General features: G+C 49.3%; 1 protein-coding gene across 1 annotated transcript in view; it reads left to right on the top strand.

The window, feature by feature from the left end:
* The window catches only part of LOC134499593 (solute carrier family 12 member 9-like), a 96,067-nt gene extending 76,250 nt beyond the window's left edge, over positions 1 to 19,817 (top strand). Inside the window, exons 11-13 of the mRNA XM_063306308.1 lie at positions 10,079 to 10,253; positions 16,217 to 16,363; positions 18,543 to 19,817. Coding sequence (XP_063162378.1) covers positions 10,079 to 10,253; positions 16,217 to 16,363; positions 18,543 to 19,342 — 1,122 coding nt within the window. The 3' untranslated portion in view covers positions 19,343 to 19,817. The remainder of the gene's footprint in view (positions 1 to 10,078; positions 10,254 to 16,216; positions 16,364 to 18,542) is intronic.
* The last annotated feature ends 7,047 nt before the right edge of the window (positions 19,818 to 26,864 follow it).

The following is a 26,864-nucleotide window of genomic DNA, read 5'->3' as shown; positions in this document are numbered from 1 at the left end:
GTTAGGTTTGGGTTTTTTTTAGTGGTTTCACTCACTATTTGCAAACCCTGGCCCATTTTATTGGTTTATGGTTGAATGTACGGTGCACTCCCAGAAAATACAATAATTGGATTAAGTGTGTTGGGAGAAGGCAATGGCTGTAGAGTTTCTCGGAAGAGCCCAGCTACACTAATACTTTACTTGCCAGATGTGGTTTAAAGCAGTGTTTTTCAACCTTGGCAACTTGAAGATGGGTGGGCTTCAACTCCCATCGAACCCGACACTCCCCGTGGTTCACGGAGGAACTGAGGGTTCTGAAGAGGGTTAAGAGACGCCTGGAGCGCCGCCGGAGGAAGACAAAGACCGAACCTGACCGAACACAAGCTAGAGCTGCTATTAAGGCCTACCTTGTGGTGGTAAGAGCGGTGAAACGGCAGTATTTCTCCACTCTTATTGCATCCGCAGAATGCCGCCCGGTGGCCCTGTTTAAGATTACCCAATCCCTCTTGGGGAAAGGGGACTTAGAGATCCATCTTCAGGGCCGAGCTGAGGAGTTTTCTAGGCATCTGCAGGATAAAATCGCTCGGATTCGCTCCAAGTTGGACTCTGAGTGTGAGGCAGTATCTGTGGAAATGCCTGGGGAACGTTCTTACTCTGTTATCCGGGAACGGTTTGATCCTGTTGAGCCCGAGGAAGTGGACAGGATCCTCCGGACTGTAAACGCCACCACTTGTCAATTAGATCCATGCCCCTCCCGGCTGGTGAAGGCGGCTCAGGAGGGGACATGTGATTGGGTCCAGGCAATGGTAAATGCATCCTTGAGAGAGGGGGTATTTCTGGCAGCCTTCAAAGAGGCGCTGGTGCGCCCCCTCCTCAAGAAACCATCGCTGGATCCCAGCATACTGGACAACTTTTGCCCAGTCTCCCACCTCCCCTTTTTGGGGAAAGTGGTTGAGAAAGTGGTGGCGTTGCAGCTCCAGAGGATCCTGGATGAAACGGATTATCTAGACCCCTTCCAGTCAGGTTTCAGACCCGGTTATGGGATGGAAACGGCATTGATCGCACTTATGGATGACCTCTGGCGGGAGCGGGATGGAGGCAGTGCATCCATCCTCGCTCTCCTTGATCTCTCAGCGGCTTTCGATACCATCAACCATGGTATCCTTTTGGGTCGGCTCAGGGAGTTGGGGGTGGGAGGCGTAGTTCTGCGCTGGTTCACCTCCTTCCTCCAGGGCTGATCCCAGTCGGTGTTGATAGGGGAGGACAGATCGGCCCCACGGCCCCTTCTTTGTGGGGTGCCACAGGGATCAGTTCTCTCTCCTCTCCTATTTAACATCTACATGAAACCGCTGGGCGAGATCATCCGTCACCATGGGATGAGGTATCATCAGTATGCTAATGATACTCAATTGTATATCTCCATCCTGGGTGGTAAGTGATGCCGTGACCACCCTTTCCGAGTGACTGGGGGCTGTGGGGGCCTGGATGGGGAACAACAGGCTTCGACTGAACCCTGGTAAGACGGAGTGGCTGTGGATTAATGGCGCCAGGAACTTGTCATCTTTAGTGTTGGATGGGATTGCGCTGCCCCAGACAGACCTGATGCGTAACTTGGGGGTCCTCTTGAACTCACAACTCCTGCTCGAAGAGCAGGTGGCAGTTGTGGCCAGGAGGGACTTTGCGCAACTTTGTGTTGTGTGCCAGTTACTCCCTTTCCTGGGCCGAGAGGCCCTCCGAACGGTCACTCATGCCCTGGTCATCTCCCATATAGACTACTGTAATGCGCTCTACATGGGGCTACCCTTGAAGAATATCCAGAAGCTACAGCTGGTCCAGAATGCGGCCGTGTGGACAATCTTGGGTGCCCCAAGATTTGCACACATAACACCTTTGTTGCGTGAGCTGCACTGGGTCCCAGTTTGCTTCCGGGTTCCATTCAAGGTGTTAGTTATCACCTTTAAAGCCCTACATGGCACGGGGCCAGGGTATCTGAGGGACCGTCTGATCCCTTTTACATTGACCTGCCCCATCCGGTCATGCAGGGAGGGCATGTTACGGACCCCATCCGTAAAAGAATTCCATCTAGCGGGGTCTCGGAAGCGTGGCTTCTCCGCTGTAGCTCCCGCCCTCTGGAACATCCTTCCCCCTCCTGGACTTTCGCAAAAGATTAAAGACCTGGTTTTGTAGGCAGGCTTGGAAGGGGAGGGCAAATAATTACACCTGGGGATGGCTAGCAACATGAAGTGATCCGGAGGGACCTACCACACTGAAGGTCTGATTAAGATCTTTTCGCCATGTAGATTTTATTATATTTGTACTTTTACGGTATTTTGTAATGTAATGGTTTTATATTTCAATCTTGTTTTATTGTAAGCCGCCCAGAGTCCCCCCGTAGGGGTGAGATGGGCAGTGAATAAATTTGTAAAATAAATAAATAAATAAACTCCCAGAATTACCCAGCCAGCTTGCTGGCTGGGGAATTCTGGGAGTTGAAGTCCAGCCATCTTCAAGTTGCCGAGGTTGAGAAACACTGTTGTATACGACTGCTTTCTGGTTCTCACTGTTCGGGAGGTGCAAGTTGTTTTTCTGTGGCTAGACCTCAGCTGGAAAATTTCTCTCCTGCACTTATAACGGCTGTGAAGGATATCCGAAGCCACTTTGTAAAAATCTTTTTTTCTTTCTTTTCTTTTTTTTCTTTCCTTTTCTCTTCTTGCACTTTTAGCCTTTTCTCTGATTTCTTTCTTTTTCTTTTTTCTTCTTTACTTTATATTAGTTTGTATTAGTTTTTATCTTCCTTTTTAAAAGTTTTATATGAATGAATGAATGAAATTTCTGTCCTGCAGAGAGTCCTCTGGCTCCTTCTGTTTCTCTCTTCCATCACCTAGTTAAAATGGCTCTGTTTTAAGTCAGCTTTTCTCCAGCCTGTGGAGGAAGTTGTTCCTGTTGACTAAATTTTAAATTACCCATCAAGCGGTTTCTTGTATATCTCACTGTCCACCCACCGTTTTATCTTGGGCCCTTTTGGTGTTTTTAATTTGCTTTTGAGGATTGGACAACCACTCGGAGCACTAAGCCCTTTATCATGAAGCTAGAGATCAGCTAAATCAGTGATAGCACACCATTTCTCCCAGTAGCTAATTCATATCCTGACAGAAACTCCTCAGACCTTTCTTTGACTTTCTAAATAGGCTTTTTCCAAATGCCATCCATGATCGGTCTGCCCTGTTCTTCTTGGCCCCCTTAAGTCAGACTTAAGGTTCAGCTCTGGAGGGCCTTCCTGGCAATGTTCTTTGTTCCAGACTGGTGAGCTAGTCAGTGCAACTGGGACCATTTAACCCAGGACTGTTTGGGGACCACTTCCCCCAAACTGGCACTTCCATAGCTGTGGGAGGTGAGAACCATTTCTCCAACTCAATTGAAGCTCAGCAGATGGTAGAAAGGTTGGTCTTACAGGTAATCCCACCTTGGCAGGTAGATTCAGAGAACAGATCCGATACAGATCTAGTCTTTGTGCAACACAGTGCATACGTTCATTTAAACTGGGTTTGGTTTCCTGGGTTGAATGATCTCAAAATGGAACTAAAACTAAACATAAAGAAGACCAAACTAATGACAACAGGTAGAACAACCAGCCTTGGAATTGACAGTGAAGATACTGAAGTGGTGGGGAGCTTCTGCCTTTGAGGATCAACCATCAAGAGTAAAGGAAAAGCAGTCAAGAAATATGCCACAGACGAGCACTTGGTAGAGCATCCACGAAGGCCTTGGAGAAGATACTCAAATGCTGTGATGTGTCTCTACCTACAAAGGTCAGAACTGTGCAAGCTGTGATATTCCTTATGACACTCCATGGAAATTGGACTTTGAAGAAACAGGATAGGAAGAGTATTGATGCTTTTGAACTTCGGTGTTGGCAAAGATTCCTGAGAAGACCATGGACAGCCAAGAAAACAAACCAACAGATCATCAAACAAGTCAACCCAGAGTTCTCACTTGAGGCACAAATGACCAGGCTCAAATTATCCTACTTTGGACACATCATGCAAAGGCCCAGCTCTCTAGAAGGTTCTGATGCTGGGAAGGGTGGAAGGAAAGAAGAGGATGATCAACAGCAGGGCGGATGGACTTAGTTAAAGTGGTGATGGGTGGAGGACCTGAAGGACCAGGTTAGGGACAGATAGTCATGGAGGAAGCTTATCTATGTGGTTGCTAAGAGTCAAAAATGACTTGATGGCACATAATTAATCATGAACCCAGCTGTGTCAGTTCAGATATTGTGCAAACCCCCCAAATTCAGTTGCTAAAGCCTGTGCTTAAACTTTTAATGGGCTTAAACTTTTATAAGGCTGCACAGGGATTTGGAGTCAAAGGACACGATGAGACTCAACAGCCCACATTGCACCTGTCAGAAACCCCTTAAAGCAGCCGTGTCTTTTCCTGGATCTGCTCAGTTGCCCTCGGTGAGGATCTATTAATATGAACAAACCTCAATATTTAGACTGCCAATGGAAAAAGACAATGAGAAATAAGAACTTTAAAGCTAGCTGAAGGTTTTAGAACCCTCTCAGTCCCATAAAGTGTGCCTTGTTTTCAAAGAGAACATACATACTGTATATGGGACATTCAGTGATGTCAACTGATCCTTGGCATCTTTCTCAACAGCATGTAAAGGTGACCTCATCCCACCATTTGTCTGGTTTAGTGTTTAGCAACTGGAAGTGTAATGCACAGGGCAAACAAGCACAGGAACGGGATTATCTAATATAACAGGAGGAGAGAACGCTGAAATGCACAGGGAATGTTTAGTTAGCTGATGAAATTAATTTGCATTTAACTGGAGTGAACTCAAATTTAGTTTTCATCTCCCTCCCTGCTTTGCCCAACCCTTTGAGGAGCACAGCCCATGGTGCGCCACATAAAACACAGATCAGCCCCACAGATCTTGGCAAGCAGGAGTGTCTGCAGGGTGGTCCAAAAAGTCAAGATGGCGGCCGAGACTGTGAAATTGAAGCTCCACCTGTTTTGTATGCAGGCCTCACATGATGCGCATGAAAAACAGGTGAAGCTTCGATTGCACCGTCGTGACTGCCATTTTGACTTTTTGGACCACACCCTGCAGATACCTGTGCTGGCCAAAGTGGGAAAAGAAAAAACAAATACCTGAGTTAGGATTTCCATCCCTTTCCAGGAACTGGAGTGATAGGAACTGCCGTCTTCATCCTCTTTGCCCCTCAGCTCCCACTTGCTCAATTTCCAATGCTGGAGCAGGTGGTCATCCTTATTTGAGATTAATTTCCCAGATATAATAACAACATTCCGAATTTGCATCTGCTTCCTTTGCCGGAGACTCTTCTGTTTTTGCATAACCCTTTTAGCAGACGGCTCGCCCTTCCAGCTGGTGTTATCCCCGCCCTCCGCCTTTCCCTGGGATCTGTGCCCGGCTCCAGCAAACTGGGCTGGTTGCCCAGGCCCAGCCTTTTAATTTGGGTGTCATAAAACCAACATTTAAAAGCTCTAGTTAGTGTATAATGCAGGAGTCTTATTAGCCAGCTGCTGTTTCCCTGGGCTGCGTGGCAAAGCCACAGGCCTCCTGTGGGCAAATCAGATTGTTTGATCGGGGGGTTCGCTTGGCGTTCAGCTAGCAACGCCAGGCCGTATGCTCTGCGCATATTGTGATGTGCCTTTCATAAGAGCTCATCGCCATGCGTACCAAGCTTGTCGATAGAGCTCTCTGGCCCCCAACACAGGAAAAAGCAGCCACGGAGACTCTGAAACGATATAGATCATCCAAGCCTTTCAGGTTGCATTTGCATCTTCTGTTTTCAACGCTCTTGCTGTGGGGTGGAGGAGCAAAGTGTGTGTTTCATTGTTTGGAAACCCTGAGTCCAGCCTCATCCAGCCCAGTGCTTTCCAGATGTATCCAGATGGCCATACCTAGAATTCCCAACCAGGTTATGCTGTGATTTCTAGACATTGGAGTCTCAGCACACTGGGGTGAGAGGGCTGGACTGCAGATTGGGGAGGGCACTTGGATGCTGATGACTGGGGCTCAGCTTTAATATAAGATATAAGCTTTCTGAGTAGAGGGGGTGCTTTTTCCTTCTTCTGCTGGCACATACCTGCGCCTGGGAGGTCAAACAACAGCTAGGACAATTCTGATTGCCACACCCTGGCTTTCAAACTTCCTCCCCCTCTGGGCTGAATATGGCCAGCATTGCCTTCTCCTGCATCAAGTTCCTACCTCTGAATAAGGCAATTCCAGGCTCATAACTGCAAACATAGCAGCTTTTTAAAGCAGCTGTGTCAACCGATCCCAGGGAAAAGACCCAGCTGCTTTAAAGTGTCGCAGATCGGAGCTACTGTATGTTTGTCCCCCCCCACCCCCCGCACAGTCTTTTGGAGGATCAGATCCCAAACATGGCATGCCCTAATATTTGGAGCATCATGGAGAAACAACCAGAGCTGTGGGAAGTTCTGTTGCACAAGCCCTGCTGCAACAGCCCAGAGCCACACAACCAATATTACCATCTTCATTTCGAGCAGGGTCACACAACAAATAACGTTTCTGTCATTTACTAGTAAGAGCCGTTGCGGACTTCCAAATGGCTGGAGCGAGCCCCATCTGCCCAAGAGGTCACCTTTTCTCGTTCTTGGATGGGAGCATTTGCTTTTTAACAATATTGGAAAAGAGGCACAGAGCAGACGGATGGAAGCCAATGCCACTTGGGGATTTCTCCCCTTTTAATACTTTTAGTTCCTAGCGGTGACCGGCAAGAGGCAATGACAGATTGCATGCCATCAAGAGCTGAGGCCTGGGGGCGAGTGGGGGGAATTGCCGTTGTATGAGTTTCTTTGCTGAGCATCAAGGGGAATAACATTTACTTAGCCAGGGTGATGTTACCGATGGATGCCGATCAAATGCAGCCGGCCCTGGTAGTGAGGACAAATGTTAGCAGCCGAAGACGCAAATGCATTAGGTTGCCCTGAGCTCCTGTTTGTCTGACTTGATATGTCTCAGTGTGCGTGCAAATCTGTGTACACACACACACACACACACATACACACAGAGCAAGGAAGGTAGTAGCTGGGGCTCTGTACAAAGGAAAAAAAATTGTGGTTGTTTTTTCTTTTGTCGCTCCGAAGCCAAGCAGAGGTTGCCAAAGCAGAACCCTGAAACCGTCTGTTTGGTCCATATTTTCTATCCAAAGGCAATTCATTTCTGGGGTCTGTCAAATACCTAAAGCGCTGTGACACGGAAGACGGCTGAGGCTTGTTCCATGCTGCTGCTCCAAAGGGCAAGGCTAAATGTGGTGGCTGCGAGTTGCAAAGGAGGAGAGTTCAGCTGGACGCCACAAGAAACATTTTGAGGATAAGACCAGGACAATAAAACCAATTACTCAGAGAGCTGGCAAGCATCCTCTGGCGGGAAGTCTTCAAGCTGAGGCTGGACAGCTGTCTGTTGGGGATGGGGGCACTGCATAAAGCTGGAAGCGCAGGCTGGAACTGGCCAGCCTCCAACTTCACAATTCTGTGTGGCTGTAAGATCATAAAAAGAGCCTTGGAGAAGGTCTAGGCAGGGGCGAATTCACCAAGTCCAGATATGCTCAGCCCCCACCCCCATGCTTTTTAAATGTCATTTCCGTCACATGTCTGCAGCAGCATTCAGGGCTTGTTTTTTTTTTAAAGGCCCTTGCATAAATTTATACAGAGCAGGGAGGAAGGGAGAGAGAAAATAATTTGAGAAAGAGAAACAAATGCATCGGATGCCTATTTGAGCTTCCAGTTCATTTAGGAAAGGAGGATACAAAGATAAGGCAGACACTTGTTGAAAATGTGAGATTCGGAGGGGGAAGGAAGGAAGCAAGGAAGGGTGGTGAGTGGAAGAAGGAAGGAAGGAAGCAAGGAAGGAGCAAGATGAGTGGGTGAGGAAGGAAGGAAGGAAGGAAGGAAGGAAGGGAAGGAAGGAAGGAAGGAAGGAAGGAAGGAAGGAAGGAAGGAAGGAAGGAAGGAAGGAAGGAAGGGGCAAGATGAGTGGGTGAGTGGAAGAAAGGAAGGAAGGAAGGAGCAAGATGAGTGGGTGAGGAAGGAAGGAAGGAAAGGGAAGGGAAGGAAGGAAGGAAGGAAGGAAGGAGCAAGATGAGTGGGTGAGGAAGGAAGGAAGGAAGGAAGGAAGGAAGGAAAGGGAAGAAGGGAAGGGAAGGGAAGGAAGGAAGGAAAGGGAAGGAAGGAAGGAAGGAAGGAAGGAAGGAAGGAAGGAAGGAAGGAAGGAAGGAAGGAAGGAAGGAGCAAGATGAGTGGATGAGTGGAAGAAAGGAAGGAAGGAAGGAAGGAGCAAGATGAGTGGGTGAGGAAGGAAGGAAGGAAGGAAGGAAGGAAGGAAGGAAGCAAGGAAGGAGCAAGATGAGTGGGTGGGGAAGGAAGGAAGGAAGGAAGGAAGGAAGGAAGGAAGGAGCAAGATGAGTGGGTGAGTGGAAGAAAGGAAGGAGGGAGGGAGATGGGAATGGGAATGGGAGGGAGGGAGGACACAGGAGAGTGAGTGCCATATGGAAATGAGGGTCACAAGCAGGGAGTTAGAAAGTAAGGAAAAAAGTGAATATGAAGCAAGACAGTGAGATTTCAGTGGAAGACAAAAGAATTTGTCCTGGAGGGAAGAAATGACCAGAATCCCACACCTCTGCCATTGTTTCCTTTGTGTGCACTGCCTGCCTTCTGGACTGATCACACAGCTATCAAAGAAGAGATCAGCTGCATGTGGAACTCTTGAACTCAAGGCCAGTCACTGCTTTCTCATCTAGGAAAGCAACTTGCTGGGGGGTGATTGGGGCCTGTCTCCCTCCCTCCTTCCCTCCCTCCCTCCTTCCCTCCAGCTGCCAGACCACCAGCTGCTGTTGATTCGAAGCTGGGGGACCCCCAAGCATCTTCCACGCATCCAGGCAGAACCTCCAGCATATGGTGCTGTCAGTGGCTGGCACCCCTCTTTATCTCACCCCCTCCCATGCCCACATGTAGTCTGCCAAGTGGGGAGCTCAGGCAGAATTCCTGCCAGCTAGTCCTGGGTCTGACAGGCAGGCACTGGGCCCCGTTCATCTTCCCTACCTGCATCTTGGCTGTTCGGGCACGGCTGCCCACCCTCGCACAGGAACCAGCCAGGAGGAGAACCCTGGCAAGCGCTGAAGGCAAATGATAAAAAAAATGCACCAAGATTGGGGTTGCACACAGCCAGGTTAATTAGAAGCAGCTGCAGGCCCCCAACATGCTGATTCTTATTATTGATGAGTTAGGCATGTATTTATTTATTTATTGGGGTGAACTCAGCCCGTTGGGTCAGCTTATGGGTCTGTGTGCAGTGTGAACCCTGAGAAAGAGCTGAAACTTGGTGAAGCGTGGTGTGTAATCTGAAACTGAAAATGGATGGGACATATTTGGAGAGAGACATTTACGGTGGTTTGGCCAGAACTTCTGACTGGAGGTCATAGGGAGATTCAGACAGATTCAGGGAAGGGGATTGCCCAACCCCATCAACCGATGAAGTATGAAGAAAGAGGGGAGAGTCATAGAATCACAGAGTTGGAAGGGAAGTATGAGGTCATCTAGCCTAACCCCTGCTCAGGGCAGGCTCCATTAGAGAGTAGCTGACAAGTAACCATCCGGTCTGTGTCTGAACGTCTCCAGTGAAGGAGAACTCACCACATCATGTGGCAGCCTGTTCTGCGCGACGAATTTAAGACTGCCAGTTCCCCTTGCAAGAAACCCACCCTCTTATCCTTTGTAAAATCAGCATGTGTGCTGATGATGGCGTGGTATTATCGCTACTCTTGCAGAAATGGTTCTTGAAGCCCCTGCTTAAATTGTTGTTAAAATTAGACGACAACTGAGATGGTTTCCTGGAACTTGATCGGTACCTTCTCCCTGTTAAAAATTGTAGAGCGATGCATATCCTCCGATGACGTTGGGACTACAGTTCTCATCATTCCCAGCCTGGGTGGTGCTTGGGGCTGACGTCCATCTAGAGGAAAAGGTTCCTGAATAAACTCAGGATCCCAGGAGTGAATCTTGCCCCTTTTGTTCAATCTGACCCGTGCGCTTCTTTCGCACCCAGGTCCGCAAGTACCTGCTGATGTTGGACAGCCGCAAAGAACATGTCAAATTTTGGCGGCCACAAGTACTGCTGATGGTGCGGAATCCGCGGACCTCCCTGCAGCTCATGCGCTTCATCAATGACCTCAAGAAAAGCGGCTTGTATGTGCTCGGCCATGTAGAGCTGGCGGATTTGGGTAAGGAGGCTGGGGGAACAGGAGGAAGGCGTCAGAGGTTCAGCCAGATGTCCTGTGGGGGCTCCTTAAAGATTGGAGCAATCTTCTCTAGCCACTGCCCCCAACAGAAAGGACCATTTCACATGGACGTGATGGAGATTGCAGGACAGTCTTCCAAACATAAGGACATGCTCCTTCCAATCTATGCCTAAAAACCAGGTTGATAATGTCAGTGTTAATGTGTGGAAAATTGACAAAATGGGTACTTCCAATTAGTTTATCTAAAGCAGTGTTTCTCAACCTTGCCAACGTTAAGATGTGTGGACTTCAACTCCCAGAATTCCCCAGCCAGCCATGCTGGCTGGGGAATTCTGGGAGTTGAAGTCCACACATCTTAACGTTGGCAAGGTTGAGAAACAATGATCTAAAACACAGATGCTAAGCCAGTGGTTGAAGGACATAGATTTCAGAACTGGGAAAGGGAAGAACTGTAGCATTCTGGCTTTACGTGTCTGATTCTGCGTTGCATCTTCCCTTGAAGGATCTCCTATACGTTGGTGGTGCAGATCTTCTGTTGGTGGGCTTGGAAAACCCCTTCCAAACTAGTTAGAGAAATTAGTTGACCGAGGATAATGAAATGGGAAGAGTTTATTCTTGGTTCCCCGTGCAATGTCGTTGTAGGACGTTCTGTGAAAAGAGCTCCTTTGAAACTAGAGGTGGAAAATCAAAGGAGGCTTATCAGTAAGAACCATCCAACCAAATGCCATCGTCCTTCTTGCTTGCAGAAGATCATAGCTTGGAACAGGGTTGGGGCGTTTTTCAGAGTTGGGAACAGCAACTGGGCCTTGGCAATGTCACCAGCAGGATTGGGGGTGATTTTTTTTTTTAATTTATCTTGGTGGGACTCAGGCTTGGAACAGGAGCAGAAAACGTCTCAGAAGCCCTTCGATCTCCCCAATTAAAAGTCCCCAGAAACCCCCTTCCTGTTGCATTTCAGCAGTGTCGTTTAAGGTTTTTTGGGAAGGGTTGGAAGATTTTTAAGGGGAGAAAGGAGAGCAGTGTCCTTCGCAGAGGCCACCTGCTTCCCCTTTCAACCTTTAGGGGAAAAGGCCCAAAACAACCCCCCCCCCAATTCCTGCAGGACAATCTTGGGCAACTGAGAAACTGCAAGGGGGCTGCCAGTGGAATATTTACTTTGATTTCAAGAAATGTATATGGCCAACTGTCTACCAGAAGGAACTCAAGGGGATGAGCAAGAATAAAAACACGATACTATTATTTTTTTTAAAGCCTATTCAAGTGAAAAACAGTGTTGAGGCCCTGATAAAACTTGCATTCATCCATCAACCACCCCGTGCCAGGTCCATCAGCGTCCCAGCCCCAGGGCCAGGGGATAAGCCAGATCTTCTCTGCTTTCCTGAAGGCCAGCAGCATCTGTATCTGTGTCTCTGGAAGCCAGGCGCCACTTCTGAGGTCCTGCCAGGTGCCACTGTACCGCCGAGGGGACCCAGAGCATGTCCACCTTGCCAGACCTAGTAGGATGGACAGGAACCATTGGGGACAGGCACCTCCACAAGTAACTTGGCCCCATGCCATGCAGGGTTACAGGTGATGAGCAGCACCTTGAATTGCACCTGGAGCAATTGGGAACCCACTCAGTGTAGCTCACGCAGCAGTGGTCTTACTTGGGTGTACCACGATGTGCCCATTGTTGCTCGTGTGGCTACTTTCTGGACCAGCTGAAGTTTCCCAACACTCTTCAAGGGCAGCCCATATAAAGCACATTTCAAGAGGCCCATCGGAGGCGGCTCGAGGCGTGAGTGACTATGGGCAGGGCCTCCCAATCTAGGGAAGGTGTGAGTGGTGCACAAGAGGCATTTGCACAAAGGTTCTCTTGGCTGTGGCTACCACCTGCTCTTTAAGTAGAAGCCATGAGTCCAGGATCCCAGATTGCGTGCCGACTTTGACCGGGGAAGCATAACCTCAGCCAGAGTTAAAGATGGGAAATTGCTAGGTATGGGGGCCCTTAAAACCCACAGCTAACTCAGTCTCATCAGGTTGAGCCAAAGCTGGTTCCACCCTATCCAGACTCACGCAGCCTCCAGCACAGGGAAAGCATCTCCACAGCATCATTCGGATGGCCCAGGGTGGAGATGTAAAACTGAGTGTCATCATATACTGATGCTACTGCACCCCGGGCCGGTTGATCCTGTTACCCAGCAGCTTCACACTGATGTTGAATAGGACTGGGGAGAGAGTCGAGCCCTGTGGCACCCCACAAAGCAGGGGCCTAGGCTGGATCTCTCCTTCCCTCCCACTAACACTTACTGGGACCAGCCTTGCAGAACCAGCACAGCACCGTGCCTTCCACTCCCGACCCCCTCAGCTGGTCCTGAAGGATGCCATGACCAATGGTGTTGAAAGCCACTCGGTGGATACACCAGCCCCATCCTAGGCCCCCTGGAGCTCATCCCAAGTGCAATCAACGCCATGTTGGTACTGCATCCCAGCTTGAAACCTGACTGCTGTGGGTCCAGATAATCTGCTTCCTCCAGAGCCCCACTGCACACCTCACTGGTATGAGCTGTCCCTTCACACCTTGGCAGTGTAGTGTAGTAACCTAGCATAGGTTGGACATGGGTGCCACACCTTGTCAAACGTGCCCCAGAAATCAACCAGAGCATCCGGCTGTCTTCTGAGCATCCAGAGTGCATGTTGAGGATTGGGCCTGTATTGTCATGCCCCATCAGAGCTCGAAGGCCTCCATCTATGCTGCAGGTCTTGTGTCCTGGATATCATGGACCATGGCACCATGTGGTAAAAGCAGTGACTTGGCAGGTTGAAGGCCTGGAACATGCCAGAGGTGTTTTTCATGTGGTCTGGATTCGTGCACTCTGGACAAGGTGGTTGAGGAGATCTTCTCAACATCTCTTTGGGCCAAGACCATTGGTTCTCAAGTTGCATACCACAGTCTGGAACTGTATGTGATGGTAAAGGTAAAGGTAAAGGTTTCCCTTGACGTAAAGTCCAGTCGTGTCCGACTCTAGGGGGCGGTGCTCATCTCCGTTTCAAAGCCTTGGAGCCGGCGTTGTCCATAGGACACTTCCGGGTCATGTGGCCAGCATGACGACTCGGAACGCCGTTACCTTCCCGCCGAAGCGGTACCAATTAATCTACTCACATTTGCATGTTTTCGAACTGCTTGGTGTGCAGGAGCTGGGACGAGCAACGAGAGCTCACCCTGCCGCGCGGTTTCGAACCGCCGACCTTCTGATCGACAGCTCAGCGGTTTAACCCGCAGCGCCACCGCGTCCCTTGTATGTGATGACCCAGTGTAAATTTATCATGAAGTCATTTGAGCTACCAAGACAAGATATCTTAGTTGCATGTTGAACTCAGGCAGTGAACCTTCTCCAGACCTTAGTTTACCTGTATCCATCAGGACATACCCTTCGTATGTGCTGCCCAACTAAGCATCCAACACCTAAACTGCAAACCTCTGGGCGATCACCAGATGGCACCAGTGAGAACCCGGTCTCTCCACACTGCCATCTAGTGGTGGTTCCAAAGCCTGGATCCAGTAGTCCCACAACAGCCCAACATTCCAAGGCAAAGAGACTCCAGCTGGCTGGATGGATCCAAGTGTCCCTTCCTTTTGCCTAACTCTCATCTTTTGTACTACAAATTGATTTCTCAGATGCTTTTGTGAAGGCCGCAAAAGGGGCCCCTCCTGGAGCCATTCGGGTTTCCATGGTGACTAATGGATTTTTTCCCCGGAAAAGGGGGGACGTAAGAGGAGGATGGCTGCTAATTTCATTTTTTACCTAGACCAAAAAAGAGAGGAAGGGAGGGAGGGAAGGAGACAGATCAAATCCAAGCAATCATGCAAATCAAGAAGAGGAGGAGTTACAGGAGAACGGGGGGGGGGCTCATTTGGATCCTAAAATGGGGGGACCAGAGGGAAATTCAGGGTCAGTGAGCTGCAGGAACAAACCACCTTCAGCTTCTCCTTTGCCCACACGGTAAAACCATCATTCTCACATGTGGCAAATCGGAAATCTGGCATTGTGGCATGGAATAGCGTGAGGTGCCTTCAAGAAAGATGGGTGGCTTGGAATAATATTTTAGGAGGCTGCTGTAAGGATACAATCTCAAATTATAGCCGAGAACATGTGAGCTTACATTCAGACAGGGAAAGAATGGATTTACCAGCATCAGGGAAAGGAAAAGAACTGGATTTAGCGTAGCCTGTGGTATTTGAAATTATCCGAGGGATGGATTTATTCCTTCTTATTCATTTGTGAGATTAGCACTCATTCCAGGGATCCTCCAGGAGGTCCAAGCAGTATGCGTAGTGCTCTTTCCTCTACTTTCCCCCACAACAACCCTATGAGGTAGGAGAGAGGTTAGCCCAAAATCACCCAGGAAGCTTCCATGGTTGAGGGTAAGCTTGTACCTGGGTTGTCCCACTCCTAATCCAACATGGTAACCACTAGACCAGTGTTTCTCAACATTGGCAAGTTTAAGATGTGTGGACTTCAACTCCCAGAATTCCCCAGCCAGCATGCTGGCTGGGGAATTCTGGGAGTTGAAATCCATCCATGCTGGCTGGGGAATTCTGAACTGCCCAGAGTCTCCCTCTTTGGGGGGAAATGGGCGGTAATAGAAATTTGAATGAATGAATGAATGAATGAATGAATGAATGAATGAATGAATGAATGAATGAATAAATAAATAAATAAATAAATAAATAGAAGTTCCCCCCCATGCTGGCTGGGGAATTCTGGGAGTTGAAGTCCACATATCTTAAAGTTGCCAAGTTTGAGAAACCCTGGAGTAGATGATGTCCTGGATGCCTTAACAATGGAATCTATGGAAAGCAGCGTCCAGGCCGATGTGTGGTTTTATCTTCCATGTGCCTTCCAAATCTGTCACAATAGATTCTTGATGGCTCCAGTGTTGGGTTTTCTGGGGCAGATGGCACTTAGCCGTTCAGCAGACTTCAGAGAGCTGTTGGACAGCAACTTGAAGATGCCACAGAGGCTAACTAAACCTTCTTTTTGGCCTTCTCTGCCACACAAGGTCTTCGCAGCTTCTTGGCAAATGTTACGGGGCTTGTAGCTGCTTCCTTGTACAAGGGCTGAAGGTTCTGGGGCCATCTGTGGTGTAGCAGGAAAATAGTCTTCCAGACCACCCGCGCAATCCTACTGTCCAAATTGCTATGCTCTTTCTCAGAAGCATATGCCAACAGAGGACATATGGCGCTGGAAGACCCTTGCAGGGAGGGGATCAAAGAAGGCAAGAGGGTGGCCACAGCTGTGCAGTCAAAGCCCCCCCCCCTTTGTGATGCCCATTAAAAAAGGTGGGGCTTTGAGTGCACAGGCCTGGCTGCCATCTTGATTCTTCTGACCGTCCTCCCAAGGACCCCGCTGGGAAGTGCCTGCTACGCCAACGGTGAAATCAGGGAATGTGGTATCCCTGGCAATGCCTTCCTTGGCGCCCACCGGGCTCCCTGCCCACCCAGCTGCTTTTCTGGCTAAGACGGCCTTGGGAGTGGCTCGTAGCCAAAGCAGGATCCGCAGCCAGGCCTTGGGGCTGGGCTGGGCCAGGGCAGGCTGGGGGCTGCTCAGCTTCTGCCCAGCGAGGCTTCCTGGCTGGCCCTGCCCACGAGGGTGGCCATCTTGGGGAGAGGTCCCCTCGGTGGCCCTGTTGTGTGCGTGCCCCCCGGAGGCCCTCCACCTGCCCTGTGTGGCCCTGGCCCCAAGGGTTGCCAGTCCTGGCATTTCCCCACAGTGTAGCCAGATGTGCCAGTGCCAAGGGGTCTGCTTCGCCCTGGGGGAGGGGGATGTGTGAATACGCCCTCCTTTCAAAGCCAGCCGAGCTGGCAACCGTTGCTGCGAAGGGAACGTCCCGGGGGTGGCGCGTGCAGGGTCCTGGTCCTCCGCTGGGCTGGCCGCCGGACTGACCCTCTCCCTTTGCTCCAGACGCCCTGCCGGCCGACCCCCTGCCGGACCAGTCGGACTCCTGGCTGCAGCTCGTGGACCGGCTGAACATCAAGGCCTTCGTCAACCTGACACTCTCCCCCTCGGTGCGGCATGGCACGCAGCAGCTGCTCTTCATCTCCGGGCTGGGTAGGTGGCCTCGGGTCCGGGGGGGGGGGGAGCAGTGCCCAGGTGGTGGCCTTTCCGCCAGCGTCAGCTTTAAAAAAGGCCCTTTCAGAGGGTGTTAAATTTGGGTTGAACCGTTCTTCAACAGCTGCCTGTCAGATGGCCGAGTCAGCCTTTGTCTCAGTGCTGTTGATTCCAAGACACGGAAACCCTCCGGGAATGCAGGAAGGCCCCCCACCCCCACCCCCAGGTGGCACCCAGGCCCTCCCCACGTGACAGGCCGGCCTGGGATCCTCCAAGCTCCCCAGGGGCCTTGTGGATTGCTGGTCCTCCTTCCACTTCTCGGTTCTTCTTCCCTCAGCCCCAGCCAGATACGTTGAGCGAGTGAGGAAAGAGCGGTGGTGCAATCAGTGCTACTAATGAGTAAATGAACAAGTTGCTTGTCCCTGCCTGTTTCAGTTCCTGGTTTGCCCTCTTGTGTGGCCACAGAAAGGTGGAACGAAATGGTTGGGGCTGAAAACTCCCCCGGAGGGTTAATTGGCTGGGCCACTTAGCTGGATTTTGTAATTAGCGTGACACATCAATCCTTCCCCCCACAATCCAGCCAGGTGTGCCATCGGAGCAGGCTGCGCCGATACGCACTAATACTTGCTTTGTGGTTATATACAGACATCACTATGCACTTATATGGTTGTTTGATCCTAAAATAAACTTGTATATATAATTATATTTGCCCAGTCAAGAAGTGCAAAGCAGTAAATAAAGCAGACAAGTTTCATAGATAATAGGTTTTGTAACCTTGTTTATTTAGATTAGTTTAATAGGATTTACAGTTTTTATATTTATAACTTTAATGTATCTTAAATTTACTGACTTGTTTACTTACCTACATATATGTGGATGTTTTATTACATTTTGCTGCCCTTTTTCTTCCTTTCTTCTTTCTTTAGTGGTCACTGACCATAATCAATCAATCAAGCATTCATTCATTCATATAATTATATTCTAAACTACACATTTCTGCCTGCATTTTGTTCATGTTCTGAGCCAAAAAGCACCCTAAAATTCAGAAAAATGCAAAGACTGAAGGATCTGTGTTCTGATTCGGCTTTCATCTGAGGAGTTAAAATCAGACATGCGGGGCAGATCTCAGCCTCCATCATTCCTCGGAGTGCCTATTAAATATGCCCCCAGGCTGCCTGGTTTATTCTCAACATTTCATTTCCTCTCTGAAGAAAGGAATCTGTGACTCTCCAGCTGTTGCTCAACTCCTCCTAGAGGCCCAAACAGCATGGCTGGTGTTAAAGGATGATGGGAGTTGTAGTTAAGAAGGTCCACGGTCCCTAGTCCTGTCTTGGAGGACCATTGCCAGAGGAGATGGACCAACAGCCTGCCTTAGTAAGCAGTCCATTCCAGTTTAAGTTTCCAGCTTATCAGGACATGGTTACTAAATAGAAATCAATGTGATTTATGGGAAGGAATCACAGTCCATTGATAGCACACATCATGTGCATGTAAAAGGTTTGAAGCTTGTTAAAGCTCCAGATAGGGCTGAGAAAGAGTCCTTAGAGGATCACTTCCAATCAACCATTTTCGACCTTCCTAGCTGGCTTCTGGGAAGCAAAATCAATGGGGAAGCATGCGATTCGCTTAACAGCCACGTGGTTCACTTAACACCCACAGTGATTCACTTAACGATCGCTGCAAAAAAGATCGTAAAATTGGGTCAGATTCACTTAATGACTGCTTCACTTAGCAACTGAAATTCTGGTCCCAATTGTGGTCATTAAGCAAGGACTACCTGTAGCCCATTCCCCCAAATCAATTAAAGACACAATGGTGACTTTGTGCAACTTCCTGAGTTTAGTTAGTTTTAATCAGGCCTGGGGTCTTTTACGGTTTGCCATGTTATGAGAACGCAGCCTCTTTTTAGCTGATGGTTCGGTGGGTTTTGCAAATGGGTGAGTTCAGTAACCAAGGTAAACTCATTGTGTGACCCCAGATCTTGTAGCCATTGCTGGACAAGGAAATGTAAAACTGTCTTGTTTTGTGGCCCCCATTTTGAATACACCGAATAAAGTTATTGGAGAAATTTAGACTCCCACTCCCTGGGTGTACCTTTCCACAGTCACCACTCCACACACCTCTTTTAACATTCATACTGAACACAGTCCAGCTCTTTGTCTGTCTTCTTCTCATCCAGGAGGCATGAGGCCCAACACCATCGCTCTGGGGTTCTACGACAACACAACCTCCCAGAACAGTCTGTCCCAGCCCTCCGCCTTCAGCAGAGAAGAGGCAATTTGGCGCGATTTCCCTCCCATCTGGAGTTCCAGGGCCCCCAAGCAGCTCTCCTCCTGGGAGTATGTGGCCATGATCTGCGATGCCATGAAGATGCTGCGCAACGTCCTTCTGGCGCGCTACTTTGACAAGCTCAAGCTGCCTCAGAGCATGGGGTGGCGAGCCCAGCCCCTCATCGACGTCTGGCCCGTCAACCTGCTGCGCCCCGATAGTGCCCGCTACGTAGACACCAGCAGTCTCTTCTTGCTGCAGATGGCCTGTGTCCTCGCCATGACTCGGACATGGCGCCGGGCCCGCTTGCGCCTCTTCCTGTGCGTGGAGAGCTGCACCAGCCCCCGGGGCCAGGAGGACAAGTTACGGCAGCTTCTGAAGGACTTGCGCATCCAGGCGGAGATCCAGATAGTGCCGTGGGACAACGTGGTGGCCCTCCACTGGCACAATCGCCAGGAGGATGCTGCAGACAGTGCCCTCAACTTCTCCAGCAACATCGCTTCAGTCTCAGATGAGTACCTGACGGCAGCCAACCAGCTGATTCTCCTGCAGACTTCTACCCCCACTGTCCGCTTCCTTTACTTGCCCCGTCCCCCCGCAGACACCAATTTATACCCCAGGTACTTGGAGCAGCTCGAGATCCTCACCCATGGACTGGGCCCCACACTGCTGGTGCATGGGGTGAGTGCTGTTACTAGCACTCAGCTGTAAACCAGGGTTGTCAGTTGTCCACTGTGGGCAAGGGTTGGTGGTTGAGGGAACACCAGGCCAGGGCGACCCTCAAGGAATGAGGTGAAGGTGAGCTGAAGATCAGCCAGCCGTGCTCCTCTGTTGGCTTGGCTGAAGGTGGGTCTCCTCACCTCCCTGACCTTTTCTTCTCAGGCTGGGCTGTGCGATTCCTCCCAAGCCCAGCAAGTTTTGCAGCAGGGCCGGTGGCCAGCTCAGTTGTCGTGCCAAGAGCCGATTGTTTCCACCAGGCGCCTTCTCCCTGCTGCTTCCCTGAACTCCCAGCAGAGCTGCTTGTAACACCAAAGAAAATGAAACTGAGTTTGGGTCCTTCGTCCTGGGAGTTCGACCGCTAAGCGGTTCTTTGGAGTCTGTGGCTTTGAAAACTCTGCGACAGCCGCCTTGTTTTGACACTTGTGAAAATGGGAGCAAAATTAAAGGAGGCATTGTTGGATTTAAAGCTAGGGTGATAGCATGGGAGGCGTTCTTCGCTTCCATAGGGGCCAGGATCCAAAGGGTCCAGCAGCAGCAGCAGTGCTGGGCTCATCTCGCTGGAGAGCAGAAAACCCGTCCCTGAGCTCTGGCGTGCAACAAATGCAATTTTCGCATGTTGGTGCGATTGCTTCCAATCTCAGCAAGTGGATTGCTCCATTAATGGGAGGAAGAGTGGGAAAAAAAATAAAACAGGTAATCACCCCCGACTCTTCCATTCAGTGGCCTTGTTCCAGCAACACACTTAACTAGGTCGGTAGGGAAGCTGAGGAGTTGTAGAGACTCATCAGTCGAGTTGGTCGACCCATTTTGCCTAGTTAGTCCTCCAAGAAAAAGGTGGAAGGGAAGAGTGTATGAAAAAGCACCTCCCCAACACAGATTAGTTGCAGTGACCCAGCTGCTCAGCAGTATTCTGTTGCCTGCCTATCCAGTTGGGAAGGACTACAGGTAGTCCTCACTTAATGACCATTCTTTTAGTGATGGTTTGGACTTACGACGGTGCTGAAAAAACCGACTTACAACCGATGCTCACACTTACAATCATCATCGCATCCCTGTGGTCACGTGATCACAATTTGGGCACATGGCAACCGGTTCGCATTTATGACTGTTGCATCGCCGCATCCCCGTAGGCACGTGATCACCATTTTTTACCTTCCCGGATGGCTTCTGGCAAGCAAAATCAATGGGGAACTGCATGATTTGCTTAACAACCACATGGGTCACTTAATGGCCATGGTGATTCACTTAATGACCACCACAAAAAGGTCGTAAAATCGGGTTGGATTTGCTTGATGACTGCTTTGCTTAGCAACTGAAATTCTGGTTCTCAATTGTGGTCGTTAAGTGAGGACTACCTGTAGTGAAAATAGGGCAAAGGTTTATGAGATACCAAATGCTACTGGTGTTTTGTTCTTGTTTTCACCCAGTTAGCATGCTGTTGAGTTGCCAGAACCACTAGTAGGAGATTTTTCTGGGCTGATGGCTGACCAGGTTAAATGTGTAACAGGACAGAGTCAGTGTTCCTTTTTGCTTCAGAAATTGCCCCCAAGATCTGCAGTAGCTTGTACAGCCCGGACCCTAACAGGAAGCATTGAAGCACCATTGTTAACACCAATCCCAGGTTGCTGAGAACTTACAGAGTCGCCTTATAGCAATGCAAACCATCCAGCTTGGAACTTTCTGCAAGCCAAGTTACCTTCAGAGATGTGTCACATCCATGTATCCGGGGCTGGGAGTTGCCGCCCCAAATAGCTGTAGAGAAACAAGTAGGGGAATGCTGTTCCTGATATTTGGACTGGATCCTCCTCCAATTTGCTTCCTACTTAGAACTTATTTCTGATATTGGCCAATTCAGTGGATTTTGAAGAAGCAGGATAGGAAGAGTATTGGTGCTTTCAAACTTTGGTGCTGGAGAAGCCTCCTGAGAATATTGTGGGCAGCCAAGAAAACAAAGCAATGGATTGTCGAACAAATCAGCCCAGAGTTCTCACCTGAGGCACAAATGACCAGGCTCAAATTACCCTACACATTATGCTCCCCGGAGAAGGTTCTAATGCTGGGAAAGGTGGAAGGAAAGAGGACCACCCACAGCAAGGTGGATGGACTCAGTTACAGTGGTGATGAGTGCACCATTGGAAGGCCTGAAAGCCCAGGTTAGGGACAGGTCATCATGGAGAGAATCTATCTCTGTGGCCTCTAGGAGTCAAAAATGACTTGCTGGCACATAATCAATCATTGGCCAATTGAACATACCTTGCTGAGGTTGGTCCCCAAGAATTGCAGTCTTGACTTGCTTTCCCTTCCCCGAGAGCTTTCTTTCACATGAGGTCTCCCAAGTGGTACCATCCACAGATTCTCTGCTAATGGTGGGTGGGGGTGGCGGTACATAGAAAATGGTACTATTCAGTGATGGGTGTCATAGTTACCTGCTAAGGTAGGCTTACCTTGAGCCTGGCCACTTTTTCCCATGGGTTGTCCTCTGCTGGTGCCATAGGACAGCTTCATGACCTTGTCTGGTGTCAAGGAAACATGTAGGGAGAATGTCCAGGGATTTCAACCTTTAGTAATAGAGGTAGTTGGGTCCACTCAGTTCATGTAACCAAGTTAATTTTAAGGCCTCACAGCACCACGCAAGCAATATGCAAACTTTGGTGAGCTTTAACCTTGGATGTTGGCATTTTCTTCTGGAGAGCATGTGGGACACAGATTTGGTCAGTCTATGGTTTAATGCAGTGTTTTTCCAACTTGGCCACTTTAAGATGTGTGGACTTTAACTCCCAGAGTTCCCCAGCCAGCATGTTCAAGCCCACACATCTTAAAGTGGCCAAGTTGGAAAAACAGTAGTTTAATGTATGATGTGATCCCCAGAATATGGTTTAATTCATTAAACAGGTTAAGCAGATTCTGAGAACTCAGCCAAACTCAAAGGCCTCTCCCCAACCCAGTGCTTTCCAGGGCTTCCATTCCTATCGCCACATGGCCAAAGATGATGGGACTTGGGGCCCCATCCACCTAAAGGTTGCCCGGTTGGGGATGAGTTAGAATTCTGTCGAAGTTGCCAGTGACCCACCTGTGACCTGAAGGGTTTCACCAGTGCAAATTCCTTTGATGCTGAAACCCAGAAAAGCCAGGATTTATTTTCTCCTTCGCTTGAGCATCCATGTCCGCCTGATGAATGACCTTGGCAATGCGATAGAGAGCTTCTGGGTGAAAATAAGCAGAGGAAAAGGAATCTCGCGGTCTGGGTCTGCTCCAGTGAGCCCAGCCAAGACGAGGTGGCGGAAGCCTTCCCAAAGCAAACTGCAGAACTTTCATAGAGGCACGAAGTCGTTGCAAGGGGAGACTGTAATTATTCCGACATCTGTTGGCAGACAAACTCTGCCAAGCGTGGTCCTTCCAGCACATTCCTGACTTGTCTTGCTGACAATTTTCTGGAGGAAAAGGGAGGAAGGCCCAGGAGGATCATCCTAATCAGCAGGGAAGAGGAGTTGAGCCTTAAGAAAATACAGTGGGGGGCAGTGGGGGGGGGACCACCCTTTTCTAGGCTCCTACAGCAGCTGGGTGAGCCAGAGAAAGAAAACGTGCATTGCCGTTACACGGTTAGTAAGGAGACGGCGATACAAACGGAGCAGCTCCCTTGAGGACCCACCAGTGGGGACAGCTAAGATGCCCACACTGGGTCTGGAGCACCTTTAGGTAGCAGGCCCAGACCGCTCTTGCTCCAGAGAGCAAGGAGGGAATAATGGATTTAAGTTATAAGAAGGCAATTTCCTCCTGAATGTTAGGTAAAACGTCCTAGGATGTTTGGCACCAGAACTACAGGTGGTAGTTGCTTAACAATCATTCGTTTAATGATGGTTTGGACTTACGAAGGTGCTGAAAAAACTGACCTACAACCAGTCCTCACACTTATGGCCATTGCAGGTCACGTGATCGCGACCTGCGGCCAGTCCTCACACTTAGGGCCGGCCACGTGATCACGATTTGGGCACTTGGCAACCGGTTTGCGTTTATGTCCATCGCAGCTTCCCATGCTCACATGATCGCCATTTTCGACCTTTCCGGCTGCCTTCTGGCAAGCAAATCAATAGGGAACCACAGGATTCACCTAACAGCCATGTGGCTTGCGTAATGCCCTCAGTGATTCGCTTAACGATAACCATAAAAAAGGTGGCAAAATTGGGTCGGATTTGCTTAATGACCACTTCACTTAGCAACTGAAATTCTGGTCCCAATTGTGGACATTAAGCGAGGACTACCTGCAGTTACCTAGAGAGGGGGTGGGGTCCCTTTCGTTGGATGTGTTTCAGTGGAGGCTGGACAGCTGTTGTGAGGAATCCCTGCATTGAGGAGGTGGTTGGACTGGATGGCCTCAAAGGTCTAGGATTCCCCCCAAGCTTCACAAAGAAGGGTTAGAAGAGTGTTTTTCAAACTGGGCAACTTTAAGATGTGTGGCTGGGGAATTCTGGGAGTTGAAGTCCACACATCTTAAAGTTGCCCAGTTTGAAAAACACTGGGTTAGAATCTCCTCTTTGCTCACAGGCATTCATGGGAGAAAATCTACCTGCGGTCACCTGCCAAGTTGTGCATCTGAAGGAGTACCTCAGAAGGCCGTAGTCCCACTGTGCTCCAAACACCGAAGGGGTTTCCTGCTGTAAACCACCGTGGAGAGATCTGGAGGGCAGCCTTCAGATATGCCCCCCCTCCCCAGACTCCCAAAATGATTCCGATGGCTGAGTCCCGCATTGTTGAAGGTCACGATATTGGGGAGGATAGAAGCCGATCACCAGCAGAGGAACTGTTTGGTCGCACTGACCGCAACTAAAGAGGGTGCGCCCTGTTACTGAAACTAAGGAGGTGAGCCCCCAACCCATCGCCACACTGCCTGCAGGTGTGTGCAAGTCTGCATGTATGTGTGTGTGTGTGAGAGAGAGAGTGTGTGAGTTGTGTGTCAATCTTCACATCCTGTCAAAATGGAATCTGTGTTTAAGATCTTCCTCTTCACCACCAGCCACCATGATCAACATTGGCAGCCACCGCAGTCTGTCTGTAAAATGAATTTGTTGTTTATTCATTCAGTTGCTTCCGACTCTTCGTGACTTCACGGACCAGCCCACGCCAGAGCTTCCTGTCGGTCGTCAACACCCCCAGCTCCCCCAGGGACGAGTCCGTCACCTCTAGAATGTCATCCATCCACCTTGCCCTTGGTCGGCCCCTCTTCCTTTTGCCCTCCACTCTCCCCCAGCATCAGCATCTTCTCCAGGGTGTCCTGTCTTCATAAAATGAATAGCAATCCTAAAACTTTTACGCCAGCTCTAGACCGGGCCAACGCGTTATTCTTAGTACCTTTTCCCCACAGAAGGGAATTGGTGCTTCCGTGTGTGGGAGGGAAGGGATGTCTGGATTCTCAGCACCAAGTGACTATGGGGGATGTCTCGCATTAGAAAAGTACTTTAACAACTGGGCGACAATAAAATTGCACTCTCCTGTGGACCTGGCAAAAGCTTTGGGTGACCCATCTTGGCTGGGCGGCCTGTCAGGAAACTCAAAACGGCAGCTACAGAATTGATGAAGGCCTGGTGTTGGCTTTAGCCACCCAGTCCTGGCCCTTCCAACACCGTGGATGAAAACAGCCGCATGCTTCTTCCTAGACAGACGCTGACCCATGTGTTTCCCCTCCTCCTCAGCTCCAGAAGAAGCGTCTCTTTGTTCTTGCATCTCCTGTACCCTAGCCAGGCAGGGGGCATATTCAGACAGCAGTTCCCCACCTCTTTTTCAAAACCGTGACTATTGTCAATAATGGACTCGCACAATAGAGCCGTTCATGCCGATGATAAAACTACTCCAGATTCAACCACCAGACTGGGAAAGGATTGGAAGAAAGATCTTGCTCTGCCATGCAAAGAAGTCCCCGTTTACATTCAGGGGTGCAAATTCAACCACCTCCATGTGGAGCCTTCCAGACGGGGAGGACATTGTCACCCATGATCCCCAACCAGCTTGGAATGGTGGTCCCAAAACATCTGGAGGACACCACAATGGGGAAGGCTGAATGTGTATCATCCATCTATATCATCTATATCATCTATCTCTGCCTCTAGCTATCATCTAGCTATCATGTATATCATCCGTCTATCTCATCTATCAACTAACATCTAACTATCATCAATCTCTGCCTCTAGCTATCTAGCTATCATCTACTGTATATCATCCGTCTATCTCATCTATCATCTATCTATCAACTATCTTTCTAACATCGATCTATCTATCATCTATCAACTTGGACACCAGTTTGTTTGACTTGGAACTTAAAGCATCATCATCTTAGGGCAGGTGAATTTTCAGTCTTAGGACCAGCAAAGTTGCCAGACCAGCAGATCCTTTGATTTCTGTGCTATTTACTTTAATCATCTGTATACTGTTGCTCATCTTGGAAACCCCCAAAGCGATTAACAATAACATCTCAGAGTTAGGCAAACCGGCTGCCCGCAACATGGTTGCCCAGCCCTCTCTTTGGCGGGTAGTTTTGTACTGCCTGTAGGCTGAGATCTAAAGATGGCTTTGAGCAGAAGGCAAGATTGGGAATCCTTTCTGGGGTCAGGACTTTAAAAAGAAGAGGTCAGTGATGGCCGGGGTGGGGGAGAGTGGAGATGACCTTAGCCACAACCATTTGCGTCCAGGTTAGAAATAAATACCAGCTTAAATGCATATGGAGAGAACCTATGTGGCCACTAAGCACTGGCCCCAACCTGAGGGCACGTAATAAGGGTGTACCAAAGTCTTGGATTTTGGTGGCATCTCTTTTACATGTATATGTGCTGGAGGCTAGAAAATAGACCATTAGAATAATGAGAAAGGAGGAGGTGGAAGAAAACGGTCTGAGCAGCCCTCCCAGGGGTACCTTTGGGGCGGTCAAAAAAGTCAAGATGGCAGCCATGATTGTGCAATTGTAGCCGGCCTCTTTTTCCAGGTGCATTTTGGCAACTTGAGGATCGGTGGTCTTCCAAGAGAACTATGAATTCCACTTTTATCCAGGGCTTTTCTGATATGGAGTCAAACCCTGATTTGGTGAAGGAAGAGAACCTGCAGAGCCCTGGGAATTCTTTTGAGGGTTGTGTTTTGTTCTGTTTTGTTTCCTGACTTTCTGGACAATTTATGCTGCACTCTTAGAATGACTTTGACAGGACAGCCATTCCTGAGAAGATCCCCTGGCTATTGACCCAACTCTTCTTCAGTAGAGTCCCCAAATGTTAAAATGGGTCACCTTTTCCAGACAGAGAGGCATCAATGACATTTTTATGGAAGTCTTCAGATATTTCTTTTGAGGAGGGCATGAGGTGCCTCTCAAATCCATGTGGTGAGAACTTGACCATGATGAAAGCAGCCAAAGTTTGTAAGATGCAGAGATGATGGATGGATGGATGGATGGATGGATGGATGGATGGATGGATGGATGGACTGGCCCAAATTAGCCCCTACAATACAACTGGCCATAGCCCATCGTGTTGATCGC

Source organism: Candoia aspera, chromosome 6, assembly GCF_035149785.1.
Source record: "Candoia aspera isolate rCanAsp1 chromosome 6, rCanAsp1.hap2, whole genome shotgun sequence".
Lineage (NCBI taxonomy): Eukaryota > Metazoa > Chordata > Lepidosauria > Squamata > Boidae > Candoia > Candoia aspera.
Note: the sequence above shows the minus strand (reverse complement) of the source record. Positions and strands in the feature narration are given on the sequence as shown.